This window comes from Lissotriton helveticus, chromosome 1_1 (assembly GCF_964261635.1).
Source record: "Lissotriton helveticus chromosome 1_1, aLisHel1.1, whole genome shotgun sequence".
NCBI classification, from domain to species: Eukaryota; Metazoa; Chordata; class Amphibia; order Caudata; family Salamandridae; genus Lissotriton; species Lissotriton helveticus.
In genome coordinates this window covers 1698526302-1698553724 of record NC_136057.1, presented here as the reverse complement: position 1 = coordinate 1698553724, position 27423 = coordinate 1698526302, and the positions used below count along the sequence as shown (strand labels likewise).

Genomic DNA, 27423 nt, shown 5'->3' with positions numbered 1-27423 from the left:
CCAAAGCATGCCTGCTCACGGACCGAGTATTCAACAGAGCGCATGTGAAATTACTTTCAGAAGATTTCCTGCCGAGCCTCAGAGCGCGCTGATTCTCCCTATCCATGGGGGCTCCCTTAACTATGCCCTTATTTAATGTCCACCCACAGCTAGGACAGTAAAAATTGCTCTTAAAGCAATGGTGCCTGCCTGCACAACCGCCATTGATGTCTTCTTTTAAACTTAGAGGGTGTGCTGAGGAGTACCTAAGTAAATTCCCCGGTAAATGTGCCAGGGAAACACCCGCCCGCCCGCCACCTGCCGCCTCCGGGACGCTGACGTGCGCAGACGGGCTTTCCTTAGGCGCTCCTTCGGCGCTGTTCCCCTCCGCTGCCCGGAGACATCCCCGTCTGGATTTATAGTGCCCGGCAGTGAAGCAGCAAGCCTAGTCCGCCGACTAGCAAGCCTGCCTCTCTCAAGATGGCCACCAAACTAGTGCACTGCCTCCCAGTCCCACAATGCCCCTCAGCTCCTAATCGAGGGGGCAACAAGGCAAAATGCGGCAGCAGGGTGGCAGGAAAGAGCGGCGTGGCAATCAGGAAGGTGATAGAATGCCCCATGAAAGTTATTACAAAATCCCAGTATCAGCTATTAAAACAGCACAGAGAGAGAACTCCCTGCTTTCCGCCTCAGGAGAGAAATGATAGGACAAAAAGCGGTACGAAACGAGGCCATAGAAAACAGTGCAATTTAAAAGCAAGGAAGCAAGAATAACAGTGCGATGTCAATATTAAAAACTCAATTCAGTCAATATTCAAAGCTCAGTTCGTGCGGCTCGCTCCTCCCGGCATCCGCCTCAGGAGTAGCGATGTAATAGCAGGTCTGACCAGAACCCCGAATGGATGCTGGATTTATAGTGCCCGCCCGAGAAGCAGCAAGCCTAGTCCGCCGACTAGCAAGCCTGCCTCTCTCAAGATGGCCGCCAAAGTAGTGCACTGCCTCTCAGTCCCACAATGCCCCTCAGCTCCTAGTCGACTGAGAGGGGGCAACGAGGCAAAAAGCGGCAGCAGGGTGGCAGGAAAGAGCGGCGCGGCAATCAGGAAGGTGATAGAATGCCCCAAGGAAAGTTATTACAAAATCCCAGTATCAGTTATTAAAACAGCACAGAGAGAGATCTCCCGGCTTTCCGCCTCAGGAGAGAAATGATAGGACAAAGAGCGGTGCGGAACGAGGCCAAGGAAAACAGTGCAATTTAAAAGCAAGGAAGCAAGAATAACAGTGCAATGTCAATATTAAAAACTCAATTCAGTCAATATTAAAAGCTCAGTTTGTGCAGCTTGCTCCTCCCGGCATCCGCCTCAGGAGTACCGATGTAATAGCAGGTCTCTCCCCAGTAACATTTCCCCTTACTGCTATCATCCCCACTGAGGTCCCCCTGACTGTCACTTGCCTCAGCGAAGAGACTGAGATCGGGGGTCTGGCATTTGAAAGGATAAGAGTGATTTTGCAAGGTTGTTCTGTGGTGGTGGCATAATCTACTTAGCAATCTAGATGTCCCTCTACATTGAAGACATAAAGGCGTCATTGGAGAAAGTTTGAGAAATGGTCTGGCGATCATGTTGTGTCTTCCTATGTTTTGGAAATAGCCCTTTATCCAGGGTTATCCCCAAACTTGTTGCTTCTTCTCCTATTTTTTCCTGACTTGTTTGTGTTGTTTTTAGGACTCTGGGCACTTTACCACTGCTAGTCAGTGCTAAAGTGCATATGCTCTCTGTGTAAATTGTGTAATGGATTAGTGTTTCCATGGCTGGGTAATTGATTTACTTGTTAGTCCCTAGTAAAGTGCACTAAGTGTGCCAGGGTCTGTAAATCAAATGCTACTAGTGGGCCTGCAGCACTGATTGTGCCACCCAAGTGAGTAGCCCAAAAAGGTAACTCAGACCTGCCATTGCATAGTCTGCGTGCAGTTTGTAACTGCCTTGTCGACTTGGCCAGTGGCAGAACTGGTTCTGGCTGGGCACAGACACCCTCTGCCTAGAGGATCAAATGATGTTTGGATACAAATACTGGGGTCCAGACCCCTGAACTTTAGAACTCTTTTGGATCAAGAAGGCTGCCAAGAAGGCTGTCAAGAAGAAGAGCTGGAGAAGCGGTGAGGAGGGACTACCACTGTGCTGTGTGCTTTGATGTGTTGGCCTGTAGTGGCTGCTTCTGTCTTGGGCAGTGAAAGGACTGGATTGAACTTTCTGCAATCTACTTTGTGAGTTTCTCCAAAGGCTTGACGTAGAACTTGCCCACTGTTCAAGAAATCTCAGGATCAACAAAGACTTCAAGCTGTTCTGCCCGCAGCACTGGCGACTGTGTGTTTTGTGCTGCAACAGACGAAAAGTAACTCGACGATGTCTATGACGCAGCTGCCGACTCCATGTCCTGACGGCACTGCAGAGGGCACTGCCGCAACGCTGCATCGCGACCCTGATCTCACTGATGATGCCTACTGATGCAGCCAACGAGCCGCTGCTCGCCCCACGACCTGTGGGTACCGCACTCCGCACCCCCTCACTACACGGTGAAGCCAGGGCACCGCAGAGAGCACCGCTGCAACGCGACCCAGGCCTCACCGACGATGCCTGCTGACGCCGCCACCGAGCCATTTCATGCACCACACCTGTGGGCACCGCACTCTGCACCGTCCCACTTCACGATGACGCCTGGGCCTCTCTGACGCCGTCTCTCCAAGCCGAAATCGACGCCGCTATTTGCATCATGGTTCAAGGGCATCGCTCGTAAAGTTATTCGACGCACCGCCCTCCTCCCGCACCGCAGCCTTGGCATACCGTCGCCGGCACCATCGACTCCAGTTCGTCAGGCGACGACAGCACTTCAGCAACGACGACACCGTTGCATGCACCGTGACCTGCCGGCACCATGACGAGCACCACCTTCATCTCGCACTGCCACCCTGGTCTCACCGACGATGCCATCAGATGCCGCCACCCAGCCGCTGATAGCACTGTGACGTGAGGGCACCGCACGCTGCACCGCTGTACTTCGCACCGCAGCACACGACGCCTGCCGACGCCAGCACTCCTGACTCCATCAGAGAGGAGATCAACCTGCAACGCATGTGACTTCGAGGGGACCCGACGACTCCTGCACCGACCTCCGGAACCGACGCCAGCGGACGCCGTGTTTTCGGAAGCTCAACGAGAGGTCTCCAGAGCCCTGCATTTCTAGAAGGTACTGTTTGCAGGTCTTCCCGACCCAGTAGCTGGCCCGCGACGCCGCAGTCAGCCAGAACAGCTTGGATTGGTTTGCTCACGACGCCGTGATAGCCCCGGGCGGAGCTATTGGCATCAAGGAACTACTTTTAAAGCATATTTTGATAAGTGAAGATTTTGAAGAACTGCATTGTGGATTTTTTATCGTTTTTGGTCTTGTCCTAAGTATATAAAAATATTGGATATTTTTCTAAACCGGTGTGGTGTCCTTTTGTAGTGCTTACACTGTATTACTGTTGGTTATGTGCAAATGCTTTACACACTGCCTCTAAGATAAGCCTGACTGCTCCTGCCAAGCTACCAAGGTGGTGAGCAGGGGTTATTTCAGGAGCGTAACTCCCTTATCTTGACTAGAGTGGTGGTTTTTGCCTGCCTTTGAAACATGCCCTAGCCTGCCAAAAATCCAATTTCTAACACTATGTGTGTGATCCCAGTAATGTTTTGGAGGTCATGGGAGATGTTTTTTAATGGGTCTGGCAGTTTCCGTTATTCACAGTCAGTGGGCTGCAATCTAGGCTATCAGGGGTCCTGATGTTTTGGCCATTTCAGGTCTGGTTTCCCATCTTTTCAGCAGTCTTTTTCTTAAAAGGCTTTCGTTGCATTCTCTGGTTCCCTCTCGGGAACTTCCCCTGGTGTCGCATTGTCCGCAAGGTCTTTAGTCTTCAGATTTAAAGTTTTTAATCGGCCAAGGTGGTGTTTTTGCTGCCCATCTGTTCGGTTAGATGAATTGGGGAGATTGGTGCATTGTTGTCTTCTTCTCTTCTTTTGTTTTTCTTGGATCGGGTGTTTTTGAGACCCAATCCTTCTTTTCTGCCTAAGGTGTCTACGTCCTTTCATTGCTCGGAAGACATCATTCTGCCTGTGTTTTTTTGGGATCCTTCCTCAGAGGACCAGGTCAAGTTGTATACCCTAGATATTCATAGGGTTTTGTCCATTTATTTGCCTCAAACAGAGTTGTTCCATAAGGTGGATTTATTGCTTGTTACTTTTGGCCTCTCGGTTACCATGTCCAGGTGATTTAAGATGGCAATTACAGGGGCTTAAGATTCTATGGGTCACCAGCTGCCTTCTTCTGTCCTGGGCAGCTCACCCAGGGGGATGTCCAGCTCTTGGGCAGCATTTAAGGGAGCTTTGCTCTGTGATATTTCTTGTGCTGCCCATGGGCATTCCAACCCGTCCCTTCCTGTATTTTTGTTCTAATGGGCTTGTATATAATCAAGATTTGGTAACATGGGGCTTTGGGTTATATGGCATGCTGGGGTAGGGGTGGCCATATTGGGTGTAGTTTTCTGTCTGGTTAAGGTAATCAGTATCTGTGGGAGCACAGGACTGCTAATTTAGTAAGGACTGAGATGAGGGAGACCTGTACTTGAAGTAATGAAGTTTACCAGTAAGTAACCGGGCATCATCTAATTTGATTGCTAGTAAATTATAGCGAGATCACAGGTAGAGACCCTTCTTGGCACTACAGTGTGTAGGAAATCTGTCAGGGACATCCCCTAAGCATCGAGAGAGGACTAAGCCCTGCTGTTGAACAGGCTCAGTCCTCACCCTCTAGCCCTTATGTCACTTATTTTAGCCGGACCCACAAACGACGGTGCACCTCGATTAGGTAAACCAGACTTTCACCTCATCGGGCAATACAGAACCTCATGGCACACCACAAAATTCTGCCTAGGTAAAAGCCATCCTATCACACCCAATGATCTTTCAACTGAGAAGCCTGGGGTGCTTAACCCCCTGCCATCGAGCCTCTAAAGTTGATATCTGGCTGATCTCAGTAACCTTAACGACCTGCAGGCAGACATCAGCATTCACATTTACATTTAGTGTAAACCACCCAGACGTTGTCCCTTTGTTGAGTTCGATGTTCTTGTTTGCCTTCGGTTTTGTCCTTCCATACCCAGCTTCATCTCCTAGTTAATTATGATGTTCTTACCAAAAGCCAGTCCCTCCCCCAAACACATCCTCTGGTTTTATCAAAATGTTCTCACTGTCCTCCCGCCTTTCGTCCACCCTCGTCCCTTGTTCAACCCAGAGATCGGAACTCCTCGACTGGTTCCACATAATGTTCTTTATATCTTTCCATTAAGCCAGGCCCATTTACCTCTAAGTGGAATGTCATGTTGAAGGTGCTGTGGTTAAATTTCACTGTGAAGAGGATTGCGCACTTCTCTTCTGTCACCGATTCAGAGCCCTTCCTCTCACAGCGCTTAATTTTCTTGACTGACTGTAAAGCAAAGAGAGAAATGTAAAAAGAGATGCGAAGGAAACTGGAAAAGAGACAGGCATTCAAAAACGTACCTGGAACTAACAATGAGAAATACACTAAAAAGGAAGCATAGTAACAAATCAAAGAATTAGCATGATTGAGTGAAGAAATCGAAACGGAGAAACAAGCAAAAAAGAACAGAAAGATATAATTAGTGAACGAGAGTAAGAGAAACGGGAATGATGGAACAACGATATAAGGAAAAGAAAGAAGCAAGAGACAGAAAAAAGAAAGAAAGTAAAATCAAAAAGAAAAAAAGGAAATGCAAGGGGAAAAGGAAGTAGAAGAAATGGAAATAGACAGTAGGATTTGCAGCAGTTGTGAATAATGGGAAATAGCTATGTAGACAGACAAAATGTTGTTATAGCACCGACGTCATAGCAACAGCAATAATGCCCACCTTTTACATGCACATTGATTTTCCCTGATGACTTCACAAAAAGTAACATTGCCCCCTCCACTACCAACTCATTGTAGTCTAAAACATTTTGTTGAAAATTTGAGACTAAATCCTACTTATAAAGAATGACTCAATAATAGACAAACTGACAACAAGCTTCTGAATGCACCCCATGCTAATTGTGAACTTACTCAGAAAGGATTATTGTTTTCACCAAAACACGCAGTTATCTGAACAGCCCAAAAGGGATGCACAGAGCAACACAATGGTAGCCAACTGGTCACAGTAGCTACCTCCCCCCCACCAAAAAAATGATGTACCGTCACAAAATGAAACATGTAAATCATGAAAACTATTCTATGGGAGGAACAAAAAATATTTTTTATAATTTCCAATATTTGTGGTGGAAATTGTTGGTGGATACATAATCTTTCTGCAGAGTCTTCACATTATGAATTAGGTCTTCAGTGATACACTCGTCCTGAAAAAGTTTTGCCAACAATGACTTTCCATGTCGCACTGTGTGGCTGCATCTGCGACTCCACCTCTGGAAATCATGACATCAAAGCCAATTAGGTGCGCACCTGTGTCTTGGCGCCAGTTCTTGGACTTTTTGCATACCCCAGTACAGTGTGTAATTGTGACAGATACAGCACATAGCAGGTTTGCATACCAGTAGCGGCCGGCATGGCTAGCGGGTGGGGTGCTGGCATGGGATCGCATAGTGAGTGGGGGTCACGCGGGGTTCAATAATAACAAATAAAACAATAAAACCTACCTTTCTGCCAGCCGGGTCCCGCATCTTCACTGCTCCTGCTCTCCTGCCTCTGGCAGGGACAGGAAGCAAGCAGCCTCCCTCCCCTCCCCTAAGCCAATCAAATCACTCCAGTGGAGTGCTGTGATTGGTCAGGACGCCGCCCAGTCAGGGGCTGTGGGGTATGGCATGTTATGTTATGTTATCCGAGCTTATATAGCGAACGGCTGCCCCAGCAAAGGGGCGTCCCGGCGCTTCCAACAACAGAGAATGAACCTGGTTACTACAGCGGGAAAGCTCCAATATAAAACAGAGGTTAAAAAGCTATTATACTGAAAGAGATAGGTTTTGATAGCTTTCCTACAATCCGACAGACCCTCCAAACCACGTATCTGAACCGGCAAGGAGTTCCACAGTTTGGCCGCCAAGCAACAGAAGGAACGTCCTCCCGCTCGACAGCGCTTCACACGGGGAACAATGACCAAATGGTGCCCTAAAGAACGCAACACGCGAGGTGGAACATGCAGGGTCAGCAAATTACAAAGCAAATTAGCCTTGCGAGCTTCAGTATCTTAAAAGAAAGACATAAAGTCTTGAATTGGATTCGCTCCGCAATGGGAAACCAATGAAGTTTCCGGATGGTGTCAGCAATGGGACAGAACCGAGGGAGCCCCAACAAGGCTCTGGCCGCCGCGTTTTGGATACGTTGCAACCGGATAATCTCAGCTTGATTAGCCCCCAATAACAGGGAACTAGCATAGTCCAGTCGAGATAGAATAGTCGACTGTACAATCAGCTGATGTGTTGAGGGTTCAAAAAACTTCAAAAGAGTTTTAAGACCTCGCAAGAGGCCGAAGCACGTACCGGTAACATTTTTGGTATGGATTCGAAAGCTGATTTTGGTTTGGATTCGAAAGCTCTGTGTAGGCTGCAATGCAGCCTGCATGGAGAAGTGCTGAGAGCGCATGACTGGTTTGAGCGGCCTGAGAGGACTGACCTAACCAGTCATGTGGGATGTACGGCATTACGACGCGTACTTTTACAACGCGTGCCATTACAACGCGGTTTTTTCAACGCAAGTCGTTACCACGACTTGCGTTGGAGGGGGTGCGGACTTAGGATTTTTTTAATTTTACTATTCCAACACCAGCCTACGTACAGTAGGGAAGGTGTTGGATAGTAAATTAAAAAATTCCTTGTCCTGCAGCGCCCTCCAGCGCAAGTCGTGGTAACCAAAGACCGCATTGTAACGGCACGGCGGTGTAACAGCCGTGTCGTAAAGGCTGTTCACCGTCATGTGCATTCAGGTGTGGGCAAACCGCTCCTGCCCTGCACGGGCAGCTACGCTCACCGCCCGCAATGCAGAAAGAAACATAAAATGGTAATAACCAAAAGTTATTACCATTCAGGGCAGGAAACTTGTTTTTTTACTTTTCTCAGTATTTTTCCCCAGATAAATCAACAACCTTTCAGCATCCTGCATTTTTTCAGCTCCAGTTACTGCTCAAAATTGTGCCTTTCTTTTCACAGTCCTGTTGCAGTCTGTAGTTTAGACAACTATTCTATTTACCCTGCAGTGCAGCAATTCTTTGTATTTGGAACTTTCTGATTCTGTTCTTGTCAGTCTTCAAAGAATACAAAAATGCCGCAAGACTTATTTTGGGTTTGCATTGCTAGGCTCTGGTCACCATCTTTAGGTTCTCGTTGCATTGGACTTCTATTTCCAGACAGATTATGTTTACATGGCTGTGTCTGGTCCATCAGGCACCTCACAAGTAGGGTCCCACATATCTTCAAGTAAAATGATCAACCTACTGTCCTGCCACTGCCTCAGATGCTCAGCTTCTGATGAACCTGTGTCACCTTCTTAACTCTTTCCATGCTGATGACGGAACCGCTCCGTCATCAGCAGCGGTGGCGCTGTGCTGATGACGGAGCGGTTCCGTCATGGCCCGCTCGCTGCGCGGATTCCCCGCCTGCGCTGGGCGTTCCATTCAGCGGGCGGGGCCATGACGGAACCGCTCCGTCATGAGCACAGCTCAACCGCGGCTGGTGACGTAGCGGTTCCGTCACCAGCATGGGCCCGCCGCGCGACCCCCCCGCACCCTTAGCGCTGCGGCGGAATAGCCGCCGCAGCGATGTGATTAATCGGTCAGGGGTCGGCCTTCTCAATACTTGTGGACAAACACACCATCTGCTAAGCTTTGTCTGAGAGACAATCATAACGTTTCCTGGAATTCCTCAATACCTGGTTTTCTGATGCACTTACAGTTTCTAGGCTCTAGTTCCTATGAGCGGCCCTTAGCATCAGGATACCTTTCTTGTTCACTGCGACGAGCAAAAAGTTTGCAGACTACACAGCCCTTGGATATAAATATGCACCACACAAGATGGCCTATGAGTTGATCTGTGAATAGTTATCACAGTCGTAGAGTAAACACAGGCACCACAGTAGTGGGCATTATCAGGTTAACCCTGGGGCAGCTGTAAAAAATTCACAGGAATATTAAAATTACACTGCAAAGGTTGGTCTTTAGTGACAACCTCAGAGCATATAAGAGCGGACTCCTGTGCGAGTAAGTGGATACAACAGTATTGGGCATATGGGTTAATCCAGGTGCAATTAAGGACCATGTCCTAGAAAATGAAGTAGGCACCACTGCAGTGAATTTATTGGATAAAGCTAAGAGCAGCGGAAGGGCAGCCCTGAGTTCAATCAGGATCAGCTTACCTAGGCCTTAGAAAATTAGGTAGACTCGCCCATTGTGATCCATGGGGAGCCTTCAAGCCTTTAACCCACAACCCTGGCTATAAATAGTGGGTAAAAGGGGTTAATCCAGAAGCAACTAAGTTAGAACTCAAAGACATAAATAGTCAACACAATAGCATGTCTATCGGGGGATAAGCCCAAAAATGCTAAGTAGGAACTCTGAGAAATAATTGGAACTTTTAGGAAATAAATATACACCACAGCAATGAGTATATGTGGTACCTTTGTTCGTGTAGGCAACTGGTTTGAGTGTATAAAGTAAAAAGCGTGCAGGCAAAATGGCAGGCTAAGGGCGATAACTTGTAATAGCCCCAACAATCAAAGTGTATATGGTCCTCTGTGAAGATGGTAGGATCACTAATCAAGAGTATTAGCTTAGGAAGATGGGAGGAGGGGCTTAGATCAGACTTTAAGGTCCTAGGGACAAACCTGGACACCCAGACTGGACGCCCTGGGAGGACAGATTTAGTAATGGCGGAGGTTAGTCAAAGGGGATTCGGCCAATCACCACCCTCCAATCAGGTCAGGAGGTGGGACAAACTGAGTCAGCGATGAGAAAACAGAAAATGATATTCAAAAATTCAGTTAATGTGGGTTCCTGTGTCAAATCCAGGCCCCACCACTAAAGAGGGATAGGCAAATAATTACCACCAATTATTTCAGCTGAAGTGATTTTAAGGGTGCAAACTAATATACAGGGGAGTGGATTCCCAAACAGAATGCTTCCAAAAAACCAAGCATCACAGATCAGCTTATGAGCATGAAGTATCTCTCCTCTGCACCGTCTCTCCATGTAATCATAGCAGTCCTGCAGTGCAGAAGATAAGGCATAGGTATGCAGTGACCATCTGCACATCAAGCTGACACTAATATGCCTTGTTAACATTGCTCTTTCTTGGGTTGTCAGAGTATTCAATGTTGGAAGGGGCAGCCTTGACAGTCCTTACATGGTCAGTCCCAAAGTCCACCACAAGCCTACCCCTGGGCTCAACCATCCAACAGATGGGATATATATTCAGGCTCTATTCCTTTACAGTACTTAAATTATATGTAAACGCAATGAAGATGATGGGGGGGGTACAATCATTCTTCCACCGATTTTCCATGCCTGGGTCCGCCAAGCCACTCTGACAGGAAAAACAAACAATGACCCCCATGCACTGGGAAAAGCTCCCTGCAGGTCGGTGGCCATTGCTTTTTTCCCTCTTTGGGAGTTTGTTATAGGTGCTGACCAGGCAAAACAAAGATGCTGCTTGCTTAGAACTCATCTGTGCCTTCAGCGCACCCCCGCCCAACAGATGAATGCACTGAAGGCACAGAGCTCTCCGCCAGGCAGTTGGGAACCTTGAAATAAGGTGAGTGCCCAGCTCCAGTGAAGTGGAAGACTGTCCTTCTGCTGACCTGTCAGGCCACCCGCCAAACATGAAATGAGGCTCTAAAATCTAAATCATCACCACAGCTAGCCATGGAACAGAGATCCCACCAATCAATGACTGCCAGGATGTTACAGCAACAAACCTCATACTGAAAAGGGCCTAAGAATATTTTGTGAACCTGTCTCCCAACAGCAGTTTGCGAAATAGCTTTGAGGTGAACATTTCAAGAACACTTAGCAAAAACTGAGAACTATCTAGGAAAGTGTCCCAGCAGATATATAGAGGAAGAGGAAAACCACTTGCTTCGAGTGGCTGAAGAGACAGCTCTCAATTATCGGTATCTAGCAAACTCCTAGATGTGACAGCTAGGACCTCAACATGTTTGTCTTGAGGCACCATGTCTGCTTTGATTGCAACAACACTGTCTTCCAATGTAAAGTAAAAATTCACTTAAAAGTCTGAGGGGCATATCATCAAAGGCAGTAACGCCGCTTTAGTAGCACTTTTTGCCGCTAAAGTGGTGATAATTTTAACGCCCTATCAGCATGGACACGTTAGCGTGTGTTTCCATGCCTTTTCGCCATTTCCTTGAAGGCCCAGCTGTGTATCTCTAATGAGATGCAAAGTGGGCATTCTGCCCAAAAATAACATGAGAAAGGTTGCTTACCGACATTTCTCCTATTAACAAACCTCCCGCTAACTTGCATGGCGACAAGTAAAGTAGCGCTAACCGCGCTTATTGCTACTTTTCTTAGGCCTGCTTTCAATCTGATTTAGCTATTATAGCCAATGGAAGGTGGATATTATGGCTAAGTCTGCCCTGCCCTATCAACAACGTACCGCCAATCGTGCGATTATCGCTGGATTTCCAGCGATAATCGCACATCTGGCAGCTTGCGCATGGAATTTTATCGCTTTGGAGATAAGCGTTGCTGATAGCACTGTAGTGTAGTTCCTGTATTCCCAATAGGCTCTGCGCATTGGAATAATATATCCTATAGATTTGACGTAGGACTTATGTCAATAGGTCTCTATCGAATATACTAAACTTAATTGTGTGTGTGCCAGCTAACTCAGAGGTCACTAGAAACTTTCTTGAATACACAAGAAGGGATTAGTTTCTGACAACTGCATAAACATGACAACTTTGTTTCCCAAGAATAAGAATATATCTCTCAGAAAAAATAGATAACTAGTTCACTCAGTCAATCGTGCATGCTTTGTTTCTACAGAGTTGCAGAGAAATAGTGAGACGGGCGTTTTCAATAAAAGGGTTTATTGAATAGTCTTTTTTCTCATGCAAGAGAAGTGAACTGCTACAATTGTTAGGCAGACTACAAAGTATAATGCGTACAGCGTAAACAGTAATATGAAATAATACTGTAAGAGCATTGTATGGTTTCTAAGCCATATAAAAATACATACATAAATAACATAGACTAAAATACTCAACTGGTGCTTCTAAAATACTCCTACCCCAATGTACCTAAACTGAGTCTAGTACGAGGGAATAAGTAAGTATGGTCTTTTGCATAGATTTCGTTTTGCCAATAATCTACCAAAAGTTTCTCTAGGTTCTAATCAGCTCCATACCTTAGAATGAAATAGGTCTGGTATCTCTGTCTCGGGACTCGATTTCCCAACACCCCACAAGGGGAGCCAGAAACACTGGAGCTGGATTCTGGGCAGGAGAAAGGCAGCTTCCTGATCAGTGCGTCAGCTGGAGAGTCGGCTTCCTTCGGCACTTGCTGTAGCGAGCTGCGTCGGGCAAGGAGGTCTTCGAACTGCCCCCCATCCACCGTATCTTGCTGTAGCAAGTGAAGGTATATTTATACCCTGAAGGTGTTTAGGAATGCCATAGTTTGACGTAAAGTCAGGCATATGAATGTCATAAATGAACCCCTAGGGAATAGTTGTTCATTGTAAAGTAACTGAGTTCTTGGAGAAATCAATATTCAAGCAAGGGAAAGTCTCTAACGGCTTAAGCTGGTTTTCCAAGAAATCGTTGTGACGTTTGGTGAACGGATGGAAGTAGCCATGCCTGCATTTCGGTAGCATGGGCTATGCCTAAATAAGGACTGGATTTCTATGCCTATATAAGGGCAACGTGAATTGTACCTATATAAGGGCATGAATCGGGAAAATTCAATCCGAGCCTAAAACGCCACAAAACAGCAAGCTATCTCAGCGATAAAATCCTGCGATAGCCGGCGATAATTGTCCTCGCGCTAAGCGCGCTGAGCGATAATTATCGCCGGCCCTTGCTGATATGCCTCTACATCATTCCACACTTCTGGCCAAAATACTAAAGGTATGGCTTGGCAGTTCGGGCTGGACTGTTCCCATGAGGCACAGGGTCAGACTGATTTACATATGGCCATGTCTGACAGGGGTGGCAGAGTGGGCTAAAGAACGGTGATGGATTAAACCCAGATCAGTTGACTGGGGGTGAGTGCTTGTATTGTCAACGCTCCATCCATAATTTCCTTTGGTTTTTCAAAATACTAAAGGTGGCAGCCGCCTGATGTCTTTCTTGAGGGGTAACGGCATCTGTGGCATTCAGAGCAAGATTCACCGGAGCTTGAGAGAGTGCTCAGCTTCTACTGGACATTCATAACCCAGAACGTTAGGCTCTGAGCATTCTCAAGCAAAGTTTTTTCCAATTTCTGATCCCATTTAAGTGAGGAATGAATATGCTACTTGCCAGTATGCATCTGTTCTTGGCATGTAGACTGCTGACATTCATATCTATAGCATAGATCGCCGCCTAGTGTTGGGTCCGGATAATTGCACATTGTTGTCCTGGAAGAGTCTTCGAAGTATCACGAGATAGGTGGCTCCTCCCCTGGACTACAGTGCGCATGGGCATCGACTCCATCCCCAGATTGTTTTTAGCCATTGTGGCGAAGATGGAGTGTAACAGTGTGAGCGATGACCATGCTAAGAGTAAGTGTAAATTCTGCAGCCGCTACAGGCGCCGGGGAGGAGAGTGGGCGATATGAATGTCAGCAGCCCTACATGCCAAGAACAGATGCATACTGGTAAGTAGCATATTCAGTTCGAGGCATGTGGGCTGCTGAATTCATATCTATAGCATAGAATAAATAGCAGTCCCTCCATCAACGGCGGCCGCCTGTGCCAGCTGCAGACGTCTGAAAAAGTGTCTTAAGAACAGCCTGCCCTACAGCTGCTTGCTGCTTGGAGTGCACATCTACACAGTAGTGTTTAGTAAATGTGTGTGGTGTAGACCATGTGGCTGCTCTACAAATATCTTCCAAAGGGATATTACCAAGGAAAGCCATGGAGGCCCCCAACTTGCGGGTGGAGTGGGCTCTGGGGGGGACCGTTAAAGTGCGCTTAGCCTTGTGATAGCAAATCTGAATACACTTAACGATCCACCTGGCTATACCTGCTTTGGGAATGGGGTTGCCTTTGTGCTGGGCTGAAAAGGCAACAAAGAGTTGTTGTGTTTTCCTAAATTGCTTGGTTCTAACGATGTAGTACATTAAAGCTTGTTTGACATCAAGAGTGTGGAGCATTCTTTCGGCTACTGTCTCAGGGTTTTGAAAGAACGCGGCAGTTCAATGGTCTGATTGACATGAAACTGCGAAACCACTTTAGGAAGAAATGTAGGGTTAGTGCGCAGCACCACCCTGTTGGAGTGAATTTGAATGAATGGCTCTTGTACAGTGAGCGCCTGTAGCTCACTAACACGTCGTAGAGACGTAATGGCAATGAGAAAAGCCACTTTCCACATTAAGAACTGAATCTCACATGAGTGTAGAGGCTCAAAAGGTGGGCCCATCAACCCGGTGAGGACCACATTGAGGTTCCATACAGGAGCTGGCGGGGTCCTGGGAGGGATGACCCGCTTTAGCCCTTCTAGGAAGGCTTTAATGGCAGGCACTCTGAAAACGGAGAGGTGCTGCCTGTTTTGGAGATAAGCCGCTATGGCGGATAAGTGTATCCGAATGGAAGCATATGCTAGATTGCATTTGTAAAGATGTAACAAATAACAGATGATGTTGGGAGTGGATGCATCTAGCGGGTTGATGTTGTGCTCAGTACAGTAAATGACAAACCACTTCCATTTTGCTGCATAGCAAGCTCTGGTGGTGGGCTTCCTTGCCTCCCGTATGATATCCATGCATTCAGGAGGCAAGTCAAGGTAGCCAAACTCTAAGACTTCAGGAGCCAGATCGCCAGGTTGAGCTGTTGCGGATCTGGATGCTGAATGTCGCCACGGTTCTGCGTCAAAAGCCTGGGTGTGAGGTGCAGCCTTTGATGCGGTACCACGGATAGTTCTAGAAACGTGGTGTACCATGGTTGGCGTGCCCACGTTGGAGCAACTAGGATGAGTGTCATCGAGTGTTGCTTTAGCTTTCGTGCCACCAGCGGTATGAGAGGTGCTGGGGGAAAAGCATACGCAAACCTGCCTGACCAGTTCATCCATATCGCATTGCCCTGCGACTGTGGGTGAGGGAACCTGTCGGCAAAGCTTTGGCATTTTGCGTTTTCCCTTGTGGCAAACAGGTCTATCTCCGGATGACCCCATTGTTGGAAGTACGGGCGGAGTACTGATGGGTGTATCTCCCACTCGTGCATTTGATGGCTGTGTCTGCTGAGCAGATCCGCCATCTGATTGTCCTTGCCCGGAAGGTGTTCCGCCATGAGGAAGACGTTCCTCTGAATGGCCCACTTCCACATGCTCTGGGCCAGATGAGCCAACTGTGGAGAGTGTGTCCCTCCCTGCTTCTGAATGTAGTACATGGCTGTCTTGTTGTCCGTCCGGATCAACACGACTTTGTTGAAGAGATGTACTTTGAAGGACTTAAATGCCATGAAGATCGCCATCAGTTCTAGGTAGTTGATGTGCATCTTTTTCTGCTGCGTAGTCCATAGTCCCTGCACCGTGTAGTGGAGTACATGAGCTCCCCAACCCTGGAGAGATGCGTCTGTTGTCAGGATAATCAGCGGCACAGGCTCTTGGAACGGTCGGCCCTTGCAAAGGTTGTGTGGATTCCACCAATGCAGAGAGTTGTATGCCCGACCGGTCACCAACACTAGGTCGTTCAACTGTCCTTGAGCCTGAGTCCACTGATGAGCCAAGCATTCTTGGAGCGGACGCATATGTAGCCTCGCGTGCGGGACTATGAAGATGCAGGAGGCCATCATGCATGAACACTCTTGCTGGAAGCGAGTGTTGCGGTCTGAACCTTTGGATCAGTGACTGAATGCTGTCGATCCTCACAGGATTTGGTTGAGCCGTGGCTGCCAGAGTATTTATAGTCGTGCCCAGGTACTGCCGTACATGGGCTGGCTGCAGGTGCGACTTTGGGTAATTTAGTGAGAATCCCAGATCGTGAAGAAGGTGAATGGTGTGGGACATGTTGGCGGCGCATTGCTGGGCCGACTTTGCTTGGACAAGCCAGTCGTCCAGATAAGGGTAAACGTGAACGTTCTGCCTCCTGAGATGCGCCGCCACTGTCGCCAGGCATTTCGTGAACACCCTGGGAGCCGTGGTCACCCCGAAAGGGAGGACCTTGAACTGATAATGCCGACCCTGAATGGTGAACCTGAGGTATTTTCTGTGTGATGGATGCAGTGGAATGTGGAAATAGGCATCCTTGAGATCCAAGGTTGCGAGGAAGTCTCCCTGATTGAGCAGCGGGAGAACCTGCTGCAGTGTGAGCATATGAAAGTGTTCTGACAGAATGAACTGATTCAGGGGTCTGAGGTCCAGAATGGGTCTGAGGGACCCGTCCTTCTTTGGGATTAAGAAGTACAGGGAGTACACTCCCGTGCCTTCTTCCTCCACTGGCACAAGCTCGATTGCCCCTTTTTGCAGCATGACGAGTACCTCCTGCTGCAATAAGTGCAAATGCTCTGTGGACATAGGACGGTGTTTTGGTGGCATGTTGGGTGGAGTGGATGTCAAATCCAGACAATAACCGTATTGGATAAGCTTTCTGACCCACCTGTCTGTGGTGATGGATTTCCAGACTGGCAGGAACTGCTGGAGTCTCCCCCCGACAGGTGTAGTATGGTCGGGGGGCAGTGACAGGGCGTCACTGTTTGTTGGTGGCGGAGGAGCGGGAGTTGTTGTTTCCTCTACCTCTGCCCTTGGTGCTGTTGCCCCGATAGCCGCCTCTACTCTGCTTGGTGTAAGAGGACTGCGCCCCACCCTTATTGTATTGCGTTTGCTGGGACATCTGGCCTCTGGAAACACCCCTATTGCCTGAGCGACGAAAATTACTGCTCCGAAACTGCTGGGACTGTAGAGCCCCCATGGATTTCGCAGTCTCGGTATCCTTCTTGATCTTTTCTAAGGTGGTATCCACCTCTGGACCAAATAACCTATCTGGGTTGACTGGCTGATTGAGGATGGTGGTTTGTATCTCCGGCTTGAAACCGGAGATTCTGAGCCAGGCCTGACGTCTCAACATGACACTGGTGTTAATGGCTCTGGCCGCGGTGTCTGCCACGTCCAGGGCACATTTAATAGAAGCGTTGGAGATAAGCTTCCCTTCCTGAATAAGCATCTCAGCTGCCTCCTTGTACTGGTCTGGAAGATGTTGTAACAGGGTCTCTAGCGTGTCATAGTGTGCCCTGTCATATCTGGCTAGAAGTGCTTGGGTATTAGAAATACGCCAGATATTGGCTGCTTGAGCCGCCACCCTCTTCCCTGATGCCTCCAGCACTTTAGATTCCTTGTCTGGGGGAGGAGCATCACCAGTGGTCTGGGAGTTCGCCCTCTTCCGGGCATTAGAAACTACCAGAGAGTCCAACGGCAACTAGCCCTTGATGTAGGTAGGGTCGCCAGGTGCCGGCTTGTATTCTTTCTCAATCCTAGGGTTGATCACCCTGGCTCGTGTGGGTTCCTTAAAAATGTCTGCGGCATGTTTCAGAACCCCCTTTAGCATGGGGAGAGTCTTGACAGTTTTCTCTGCTCCTGAAAAGGTATCAAATAGGAAGTCCACTTCGATAGGGTCAGCGTGGAGCTCCTCTCAATTAGAGCAATAAATGCAGCTGAATCCTCAGTAGGAGAGGGCTTGACATTGTAGACCTGAGGGTCCAGTGCAGTATGCTGATCCACTGGGTCACTTGCATCTGCCCATGAGTCTTGGTGATCCTCAGGATCAGTGTTGGCAGGAAAGTTATACTCCTCGTCCTCACCACCTCCACCCTCTACATCTGAGTAGGTGGGTGAGGGTGTAGCCACTCTTGGAGTTTGTGGGGCAAGAGGCTCCACTAGAACAGGGGAGTCCACAGCAGGCTTCTTGCGCTTCAAAGGAATGGTGTATGACTCCAAAGGCTGGGTTGCAGTGATTTTCCTTTTGTAGAGGGTCAGTTTCCCTGTGTCGGCGTCGATAAAGTGTTCCGACTGCTCCTCCACCAAGGGCGGTCGAGGTTTGAAGCTCCCAAGCAGCTGAGAAGGCTTCAACGCCGTAGACCCGTGGACGGGCGCTTCCGCGACTGACCGTGGTGCGAAGGCTTTTGGCGCTACCTTCGGCGGCAACGTGAACAGGATTGGTGTCGAAGACTTTGGCGTTGCAGCAGCCGGCTTCGGTGTGGAGGCATCCTTCGGTACGGCCGCGGAATCCTTGTTCCTGATGCGCTGTAGAGAGTCCGACACCTGCGTCGTAAAGGAAGCGGACGGTTTTGTCGACCCGACAGACGTCTTCGGTCCACCTGCGAGTGAAGACTCGAGCGTCGATGCCTTGTTTTTATCCGGCCGAGGCACAGGATCAGGCCCCTTCGGCACACCATGCCCTTTTTCCGCGCCGACGGCTTTCGGCATCGACGTCGACTTGTCAGTGCACTGGAGAACCGGGCGCTGGGCCCCAGCCTTTGGAGCGACGCCCTTGGCCGATTTTGGCTCGACGCTCTTGACCGACTTTGACTCTGCACCTTTGCCCGACTTTGGCTCGGCGCCCTTGGTCGACTTCCCCGGGTCGACGCCCTTCTTCGGTTTCGGCTGCCCCGACGTGTGTGAAGACGAGGAGGCGGCCGTAGGGACAGACGTCTTTTGTGTCGATGGCGTCTGTATTGGTTTTGTTTTCGTCGATACCGAAGGTTTCGGTTTCGTTTTCACCAAGGTAGGCTCCGCAGAAGTGTCCGTAGCCGGGCCCGTAGGCGAGGCCGTGGATTGGGGTGGAAGGTCTTGGGTAAGGCCGCGTGGCGATCCCTCGACCTGAGCCTCAGTAATTGTTCGCTCGGGGCTTAGCTCTTCACATGAGCTATCTCCGGTGGCCCCGTAGGCCTCATTGTCGTCTCCTACCTCGTCGACGACTTCGTCCTCGACCACTTCGACGTCCGCGTCGTATTCGTAGTCGATCTCCTCCGCCGGAGGGAAAATCTACAAATGAACGTCCTGTTCGTCTGCTTCTTCTCTGTCGAAGATGTCCACCGGTGCCGGGGCCGATTGCCGGGCCTCCTGGCACGCCGAAGTCGAATCGTCTTCTTCGATCGAAACCTGGAACAAGCCATACAGCTGGCTTCATCGTGGTCCGGCGACAGGCACTTGTTGCACACGGGGTGGACGTCGATGTGTGGGTACTTAGATCCGCACACGGGACAGTTCTTGAACGGACTCCGTTCCATGATGTGTCGTCGAAAGTCTTGCTGCGTCGACTGGGCCTCGAGCACCGAAGAGCCACGCGACTCCTCTGGACGTCCGACTGGGCACCGACCGCAAAACAATACCGACGGTAAGGAAAAGGCCTTCAGGCCTTAAGAATAGTCTATTTCGATTCCGAACTGGAGATGTCGAATATACATCCGAACCCAATGGCGGAAAAAAACAATCTGGGGATGGAGTCGATGCCCATGCGCACTGTAGTCCAGGGGAGGAGCCACCTATCTCGTGATACTTCGAAGACTCTTCCAGGACAACAATGTGCAATCATCCGGACCCAACACTAGGCGGCGATCTATGCTATAGATATGAATTCAGCAGCCCACATGCCTCGAACTTTAAGGGATGTTGCTAATTTAGTAATATAATGTCAACATTCTGTCAATCAAGCTAAAGCAAATATGAGACAGGTAAACTTTTTTTCCCGATTTTCACTCTTGCAGTTCTGTTTGAGAGAAAAAAAAGCCTATGTCAAGAAAATGTAATTCATAACTTTAAATGGACTGCACGTTGATAATCACTTATTTTTTCAACATGTGGTTTATTCAGACTACACTTGTTGATCAACACTCTCCTAAGGTTCACCATTTACAGCAATGAACTACAAATCAACACTGTATCAAATGCTGAGTCTGCCTAGCATTAGACATCACTAGGAGTACGCCTTTTCCTCAATAGAGATGGTCCAAGCTGTCCTAAACATGGTAGAATTTAATCTTTTTAGAAGAAATTACAAATCAGATAACTAGGGCTGAAGGGGTTTTAGGCATTCGATATTATAGGTCTATATTCCACTGCTGAGGGCTATACCGCTTGTTAAAGGCCCTGAACCCGGGTTATAGGCTCTATAGTGAGGAAGAGAGCCTTTAATAATTGGCATGGCCTGAAGCAGAAGGGCTAAAAGGCTATTAGAACATTTGAATGTTCGTAGCTCTATTGAAAGCAATGGAGTGCTCCGGGCTTATAATGGCTGGTATAAGTCCGGAGCTCCAACATTCCAATGTTTCTTTGTTCACAGCTCTGGCTGTGAACAAAGGCTTCAGGAAGCCTGAGGGGATTTCAATCCCCTCGTACTCCCTGAAGGCTTTGTTTTATCTGTTAGAGCATTCTGCCCTCTAGTGGCAGAATGTTCTAATAGCCTTATAGCCCTTTGTAGCTGGGCTATACCGGCTATTAAAGTCCCTCTCTCTTGTTAAAGGTCCTTGCCTTCGGCTCAGACCTTTAACGCTGGAGAGGAGCTTTTTTAGCTGGTATATTTATTTATTTATTTGTGGGTTTGTACCGCGCTGGACTCGACTCCCGAAGGAGTATCTCCGCGCCTTTGACAGCTACAGCATAAAGGAGGGGACAGACAACTGAGTGGCGTTCAGATTTTTCTTTTTAAAATAGGAAAGTTTTAAGCTGTTTTCTGAAGGGGAGGTGCTCTCTGCATTGTCTGAGAGACTTTGGGAGGCTATTCCATAAGGAGGGTCCTGCCACAGATAAAGCTCTGGTCCCATGTCTGGCTTTCTTAGCCCTGGGTACACAGAGCAGGCTTTGCTCGCTTGACCTAAGAGAGCGGGTAGGGACATAGGGGATACATTTATTTGCCAGATATACTGGCCCTAGTCCATTTATGCTTTTGTGGATTATACCTATGCCTCTGTGAACAACAATGAAAAGGACATTTAATGCTGAACAGAGGGGAAACCACAATTAGTTAGTTCACCCAGACATTTAATTTCTGTCATTAACTTTTTTCGTTGTGTGTTTCACATTTACGGGCGAGGAAAATACATTGTCAACTTCACATTAAGCCCGACATGAATTTTTAGAAGGAAAAAGCAAAAAACAACAAATAATGCAATTAATGTGTAGAAAAAGTAAATAGACAAACCATACAAATGTACTTTTACAGAAAATGTTGCCAACAGTCATAAAACCATTATCAAAAAACAGTACAAGGACGATGTCATTAAGTCAATGCATAAAATTTCAGGGGGTAAGTTCTATTCACTACACAACCCAAAATCCTGTCACGATATTATTGCAATAGTTTATATTATTAGCAACAGGAATAATAGCCAAAGCAATCAATTTTTGACAAGCATGAATGACTGAATGCCTGATTTAATGCCGACGCGTTTCGAATCCCAATGTTTTAATCATCGGATTCTCATCAGGGCAGCGAATTATATCCGCAGGTACTTATGTGACCAATACATACTGGTCTACATGTTTCTTTATTGAAATGTCATCGGACAACCGTGGGAATAAACCTTAAAATCTGAATGATTTCCAACCGGACTCACGAGTCAAATGTTGGATTGTTAGTTCCAGTGTTGGGTCCACTTAGCCCATTTGTTTGTTAATTTGATTGTTGAAGGGGTTGTGGCCGTTAATTGGGACCCTTGGTGCAGTGTATACTCCGAGCGTCAAAGGACGACTTTTATTCGGTTGCCGGATTTATTCCGTGACTAGCAGCTTTCGCGTGGTCGACTCAAGCAATGATGTGAAGGCCTTCACATCATTGCTTGAGTCGACCACGCGAAAGCTGCTAGTCACGGAATAAATCCGGCAACCGAATAAAAGTCGTCCTTTGACGCTCGGAGTATACACTGCACCAAGGGTCCCAATTAACGGACGCCTCACGGCCACAACCCCTTCAACAATCAAATTAACAAACAAATGGGCTAAGGGGACCCAACACTGGAACTAACAATCCAACATTTGACTCGTGAGTCCGGTTGGAAATCATTCAGATTTTAAGGTTGATTCCCACGGTTGTCCGATGACATTTCAATAAAGAAACATGTAGACCAGTATGTATTGGTCACATAAGTACCTGCGGATATAATTCTCTGCCCTGATGAGAACCCGATGATTAAAACATTGGGATTCGAAACGCGTCGGCATTAAATCAGGCATTCAGTCATTCATGCTTGTCAAAAATTGATTGCTTTGGCTATTATTCCTGTTGCTAATAATATAAACTATTGCAATAATATCGTGACAGGATTTTGGGTTGTGTAGTGAATAGAACTTACCCCCTGAAATTTTATGCATTGACTTAATGACATCGTCCTTGTACTGTTTTTTGATAATGGTTTTATGACTGTTGGCAACATTTTCTGTAAAAGTACATTTGTATGGTTTGTCTATTTACTTTTTCTACACATTAATTGCATTATTTGTTGTTTTTTGCTTTTTCCTTCTAAAAATTCATGTCGGGCTTAATGTGAAGTTGACAATGTATTTTCCTCGCCCGTAAATGTGAAACACACAACGAAAAAAGTCAATGACAGAAATTAAATGTCTGGGTGAACTAACTAATTGTGGTTTCCCCTCTGTTCAGCATTAAATGTCCTTTTCATTGTTGTTCACAGAGGCATAGGTAAATTCCCCTTTTTGTACTACAATAGGCCCTACCTACCCTCTTCCCTACAGGGCCAAACCCCTCTTCTTCCTTCATTTGTGGATTATACAGCATATTTTAAATTTGGCTCTCTGTTTGACTGATAGCCAGTGTAGTTTCACCAGCAAGGGTTTAGATGGAGTTCGAGGAGGGGCGTTCAGTACCAGGCGGGCAGCGGTGTTTTGAACCACCTGGAGTCTAGCCATCACTCCATCACTTGCAGACAATAGTAGGCCGTTGCAATAATCTAGTCGACTTAGGACCAGTGCCTGTACTAATGTCCTTCTGGTGGAGTCCGGAAGCAATGGGAACACTTTCCGTAGCAAGCCAATGATGTGAAAGCAGGAACCCACCACCTGACTGCCATGTTGTTTCAGTGAGAGTTCCTGGTCCAATCGTACTCCCAGGTTTTTTACTACCTGTTTGGGCTCAGGGACTGGGCCAAGATCTAAAGGCCACCAGTCCGGAGTCCACAGGAGTTTGGCCTCACCGAACAACATGACTTCCGTCTTTCCAACATTGCATTGCAAATAGTTGGACGACATCCAGTGTGCCACCGCTTTCATACCCTGGGAAAAGGAGTTCCTGACCTCAGTGGTGAGAGATTTAAAAGGAAAGAGGAGTTGGGTATCATCCGCGTATGATACCGAGATGAAACCATATGTTCTCATGATGTTAGCCAGGGGTGCCACATAGATGTTAAAAAGGGTCGGGCTCAGACACGAGCCCTGTGGCACCCCTTTGGAGATCTCCACCTCCTCTGACCGATATCCTCCCATAGTCACACATTGGGTACGGTTAGACAAGAAACTCCTCAACCATGCTAGTGCCTTATGTTCCAGGCCGATGTTAGTAAGCCGGGTAGTCAAGATGTTATGTGACACGGTGTCAAACGCCGCGGACAGATCCAATAGCACCAGGATAACAGAGAAACCTCTGTCCTGGAACATATGTAGATCGTCCGCGACTGAGATCAGGGCGGTCTCGGTGCTGTGCCTAGGCCTGAAACCTGACTGGGAGTAGTCCAACCCTCCTGCTGATTCAATATAATTGGACAGATGTCGATTAACAAACTTCTCAATGAGTTTGCTTAGAAAGGGGAGCAGGGAGATGGGCCTAAGGTTTGACAATTCAGTCCAGGGGGTAGCAGCATTTTTCCTCAAAGGCCTAACCAGTGCCCTTTTCCACCTTAGAGGAACCTCTCCTGTACTAAGAGAGGTTTACTACTTTGTGGATCCCAGGACCCAGATAGGCAGCGAGCATTGGCATGATCCGTGCGGGGATAATGTCCGTTGGGCACCCACTCTTGATCTGGGTGATTAATGATATCACCTCCTCAACGGAGATAGGAGGAAATGTTGTAAGGGAATGAGTGGAATGAGGTTGTTCTTCCATACTCCTTGGGGGGGTAATGACTTCCCCATGAGATTGGTTGGCACTGATAATTTTATGGTATATACCATCTATTTTTTTCAAGAAAAATTGGGAAATGCCAACACATAATTTCTGCGACGCCACTTCTGCAGTTTCACAGGCTGCAGGTTTGGTAAATGACTGCAGGATTTGATATAGTATTTTCGGGTTGTTCCCAGGGCCACCTTATAGCCCGCTATGGTGGGCTATAAGGCTATATTAGAGCATTCCACCCACTGAGGGTAGAATGTTCTAAATTAAAAGTAGAGAAACTGAAAGACAAACATTAGCATGTTGGAGAAGAAGGCTTATACCAGCCATTATTAGCCCAGAGCCACTCCATTGTCTTCAGTGGAGCTCCCAACATTCTACTGTTCTAATATAGCCTTATACCCAGCTGCTGGGAGCTATACCTGTTGTTAAAGGCAGTGAACCCGAGCTATAGACTTGAGCAGCAGGTGAGGGCCTAAAACAAGGGAGGGGCGTTTAACAACTGGTATAGCCCCCGGCAGAAGAGTTATAAGGCTATACATTCCACCCACAAAGAATAGAATGTTCTAAATTAAAAATGTAAAAACATGAAGACAAACATTGGAACGTTGAAGCGCTAGGCTTCTCCAGCCATTTGAAGACCAGAGCCACTCCACTGTCTTCAATGGAGCGTTCAACATTCCAGTTTTCTAATACACTGTAGTCCTCATAGGGAGGCTGGACCTTATTTATCAAGGTAACACCAAATGTACTTGTTTCTTCTATTCTAACTACCAATGGGAATTTGTCAGTGAGTCCTGGATAACAACACTGTCTTCATGGATGTGATATGTGAAATCATAAACAGGGGAAAGCTCAGTGAATTAACTGTTGACATTTTCCTCTAACTATAGCATCACCTTAGACATTTACTGAAAAAAACTAAACTCTGAAGTGACATTATAGTCACTGGAAAAAAAAAGGTTAGAATTTTTAAAATTTAATGTTGAATATTATTTCGATTCCTAACTATAACGCCACTCTAACCTTTGTTTGTTTCATGAATTTTTGAGGTTTATTTAATATAAAGTTAGATCATATTACACTACCTAACTGTAACGTCACTTTAACTTTGAGTTTTTTCAGTGAATTTCAGTTTTTTAACATTAAGTAAGATCTTATTGCCATACCCAAACCCGTGTGTTGTCAACCCTCAGCCACACACAGCTTTACATGGGGCCAGCCCCTGTGCCCAGCGTAGGCAGGCAGTCAAGTCACTGTGAGCAGCCAACTGCACACGGACCTCGACCTTATATTCTTTGGATTTTTTTTTCTGTCCTGTGGGTCTCCTTCAGGAGCATTCGGGTCACAGTGGCTCCCTCGGGACTCCAATGTGACCACACGGGGTGGGAGGAGTGTAGAGGCACTCTACGTTCTGTGGGACTCGCTGTCAAAATGTCCCATGAGAGTCCCATGGGATTGGCAGACTGAAAAAATAGTATTTCGGACCCTATCAGGGCTAGAGGGTCAGGGTGCCCTTGCCCTGCCCCCTCCTAGTTCCTTTTAATTCAAGTTCAAGGACAAGAGGTCCAAGTCCATGTATCCTTCAATGGTGGGCAGAACATTTTCTTTCATATTGCAGCCAGCCAATGAAATAGCTCAATCCCTCAGGACCCCGGCTAGTGGGGGAAAAACCCTCATGAGCAATCAAAACGCTCTATGTTTTCAAATGTGCGTTCCAGCAGGACTACTGTCCAGACATCTCTATTTTTAGAACCTTCATTTCTCCAAAACAGTTGAAATGATTTACACCAAATCAAAAAAAGCACAATCCCTGGGTTTAGATCTTGCTTATAGCCAAATTTGGTGTCATTCTATTTAGCCATTTTATCTGCATCGCTGTTCACAAATGCGTATGCAAATTGTGATTTGAGGCCTCTTTTGTTTCTCGGCCCCGGTAACGATCCATTCATAGTGAATAGTGCTGTTGATTCACATGCTCTACATACGTCTACTATCTAGTGTCGGGCCTTAACAGTTGCAACATGTTTTTCTTTGAAGAAGCTCAAGTCAGAAGGCTTGTCACTCCACTCTCGTTCCACAATGCACCCATACACTGGCTTTTCTGCAATGAGGGCAAGTAGAGTAAGAGGAGTGCAATGTTGAAGGCAGAGTGTGGTGCGCATTAGAAAGGACATAGGAAAAACATTGTGATCATTGCTTGCTTCCGGGTAGAAGGGTAGGCGTATGTGAATCTACAGCACTACACAATATAAATAAATGTTCACAGGCAAGTAACATTTTCAGTTAGTAACACCTATGGCTGTAAATACACATGCTCTGCATACACTATGAAGCACCCCCTCCAAAGTGGTGACTAGCAAGCAGACAATGCAGCTGTTTGAAACAGTGTTCGTAAGACAACTCGGCCAACTAAAGCCTGCTGACATGCTACAAAGGTCAACACCATAATTCTTGGTGATGGTATGACCAAATAGCAGCCTAGCAAATATCCTTTAAAGAGATATTACCTAGAAAGGCTAGGGGTGTCTCCTTCTTGTCTGTAGAAAGTGCTCCAGGAGGCACAGGGAACGTGAGCTTAGACTTGTAATGGAAAGTCTAGATGCACTTAACTCTTCATCTGGCATTACCAGCTTTCGAGATGGCACAACACCTGTGGGATTTTGTAAGGCTTCAAAAAGCTTAGTAGGCACTTTAAAGGACTTAGTTCTGTGTATGTACTACATGAGCGCACTCTTGATATCCCGAGTGTGGAGGTCCTTTCTTGCTGCAGACTGGTTGAAGAAAGAGGATAGGCAGCTCAATTGTCGGCTTCATGTGGAAAGGGAAAACAACAAGGGGCAGAAATATGGGTTGGGGGTCAGTACGAAGAGCTATCCTGTCTTGTTAAACTGTATTAATGGTTCTTGGGCCGTAACACCTTGGAGTTTGCTAATGCATCTAAGGGAGGTGACCTAGGAGGCATGGAAGGACAACATTAAGGTTCGAAACAGGTATTGGGGGGCATCTTAGGTGGTATTAACCTCAGTAAACCCTCCATGATTACTTTAATGATTGGTATTTTACAAATAGAAGAATGGTGTCTGTTTTGAAGGTATTCCACCACAGGGGATAACTCTAAACACACAGAAGTGTAGGCTAGGCCTGCTTTGTAG

General features: G+C 47.2%; 1 protein-coding gene across 5 annotated transcripts in view; it reads right to left on the bottom strand.

The window, feature by feature from the left end:
- Positions 1 to 27423, bottom strand: part of STAT6 (signal transducer and activator of transcription 6) — a 732055-nt gene that overhangs the window by 193021 nt on the left and 511611 nt on the right. For all 5 annotated transcript variants that reach the window (XM_078688994.1, XM_078688995.1, XM_078688998.1 and 2 more), the window contains exon 10: positions 5368 to 5490. In XM_078688994.1, coding sequence (XP_078545120.1) covers positions 5368 to 5490 — 123 coding nt within the window. The remainder of the gene's footprint in view (positions 1 to 5367; positions 5491 to 27423) is intronic.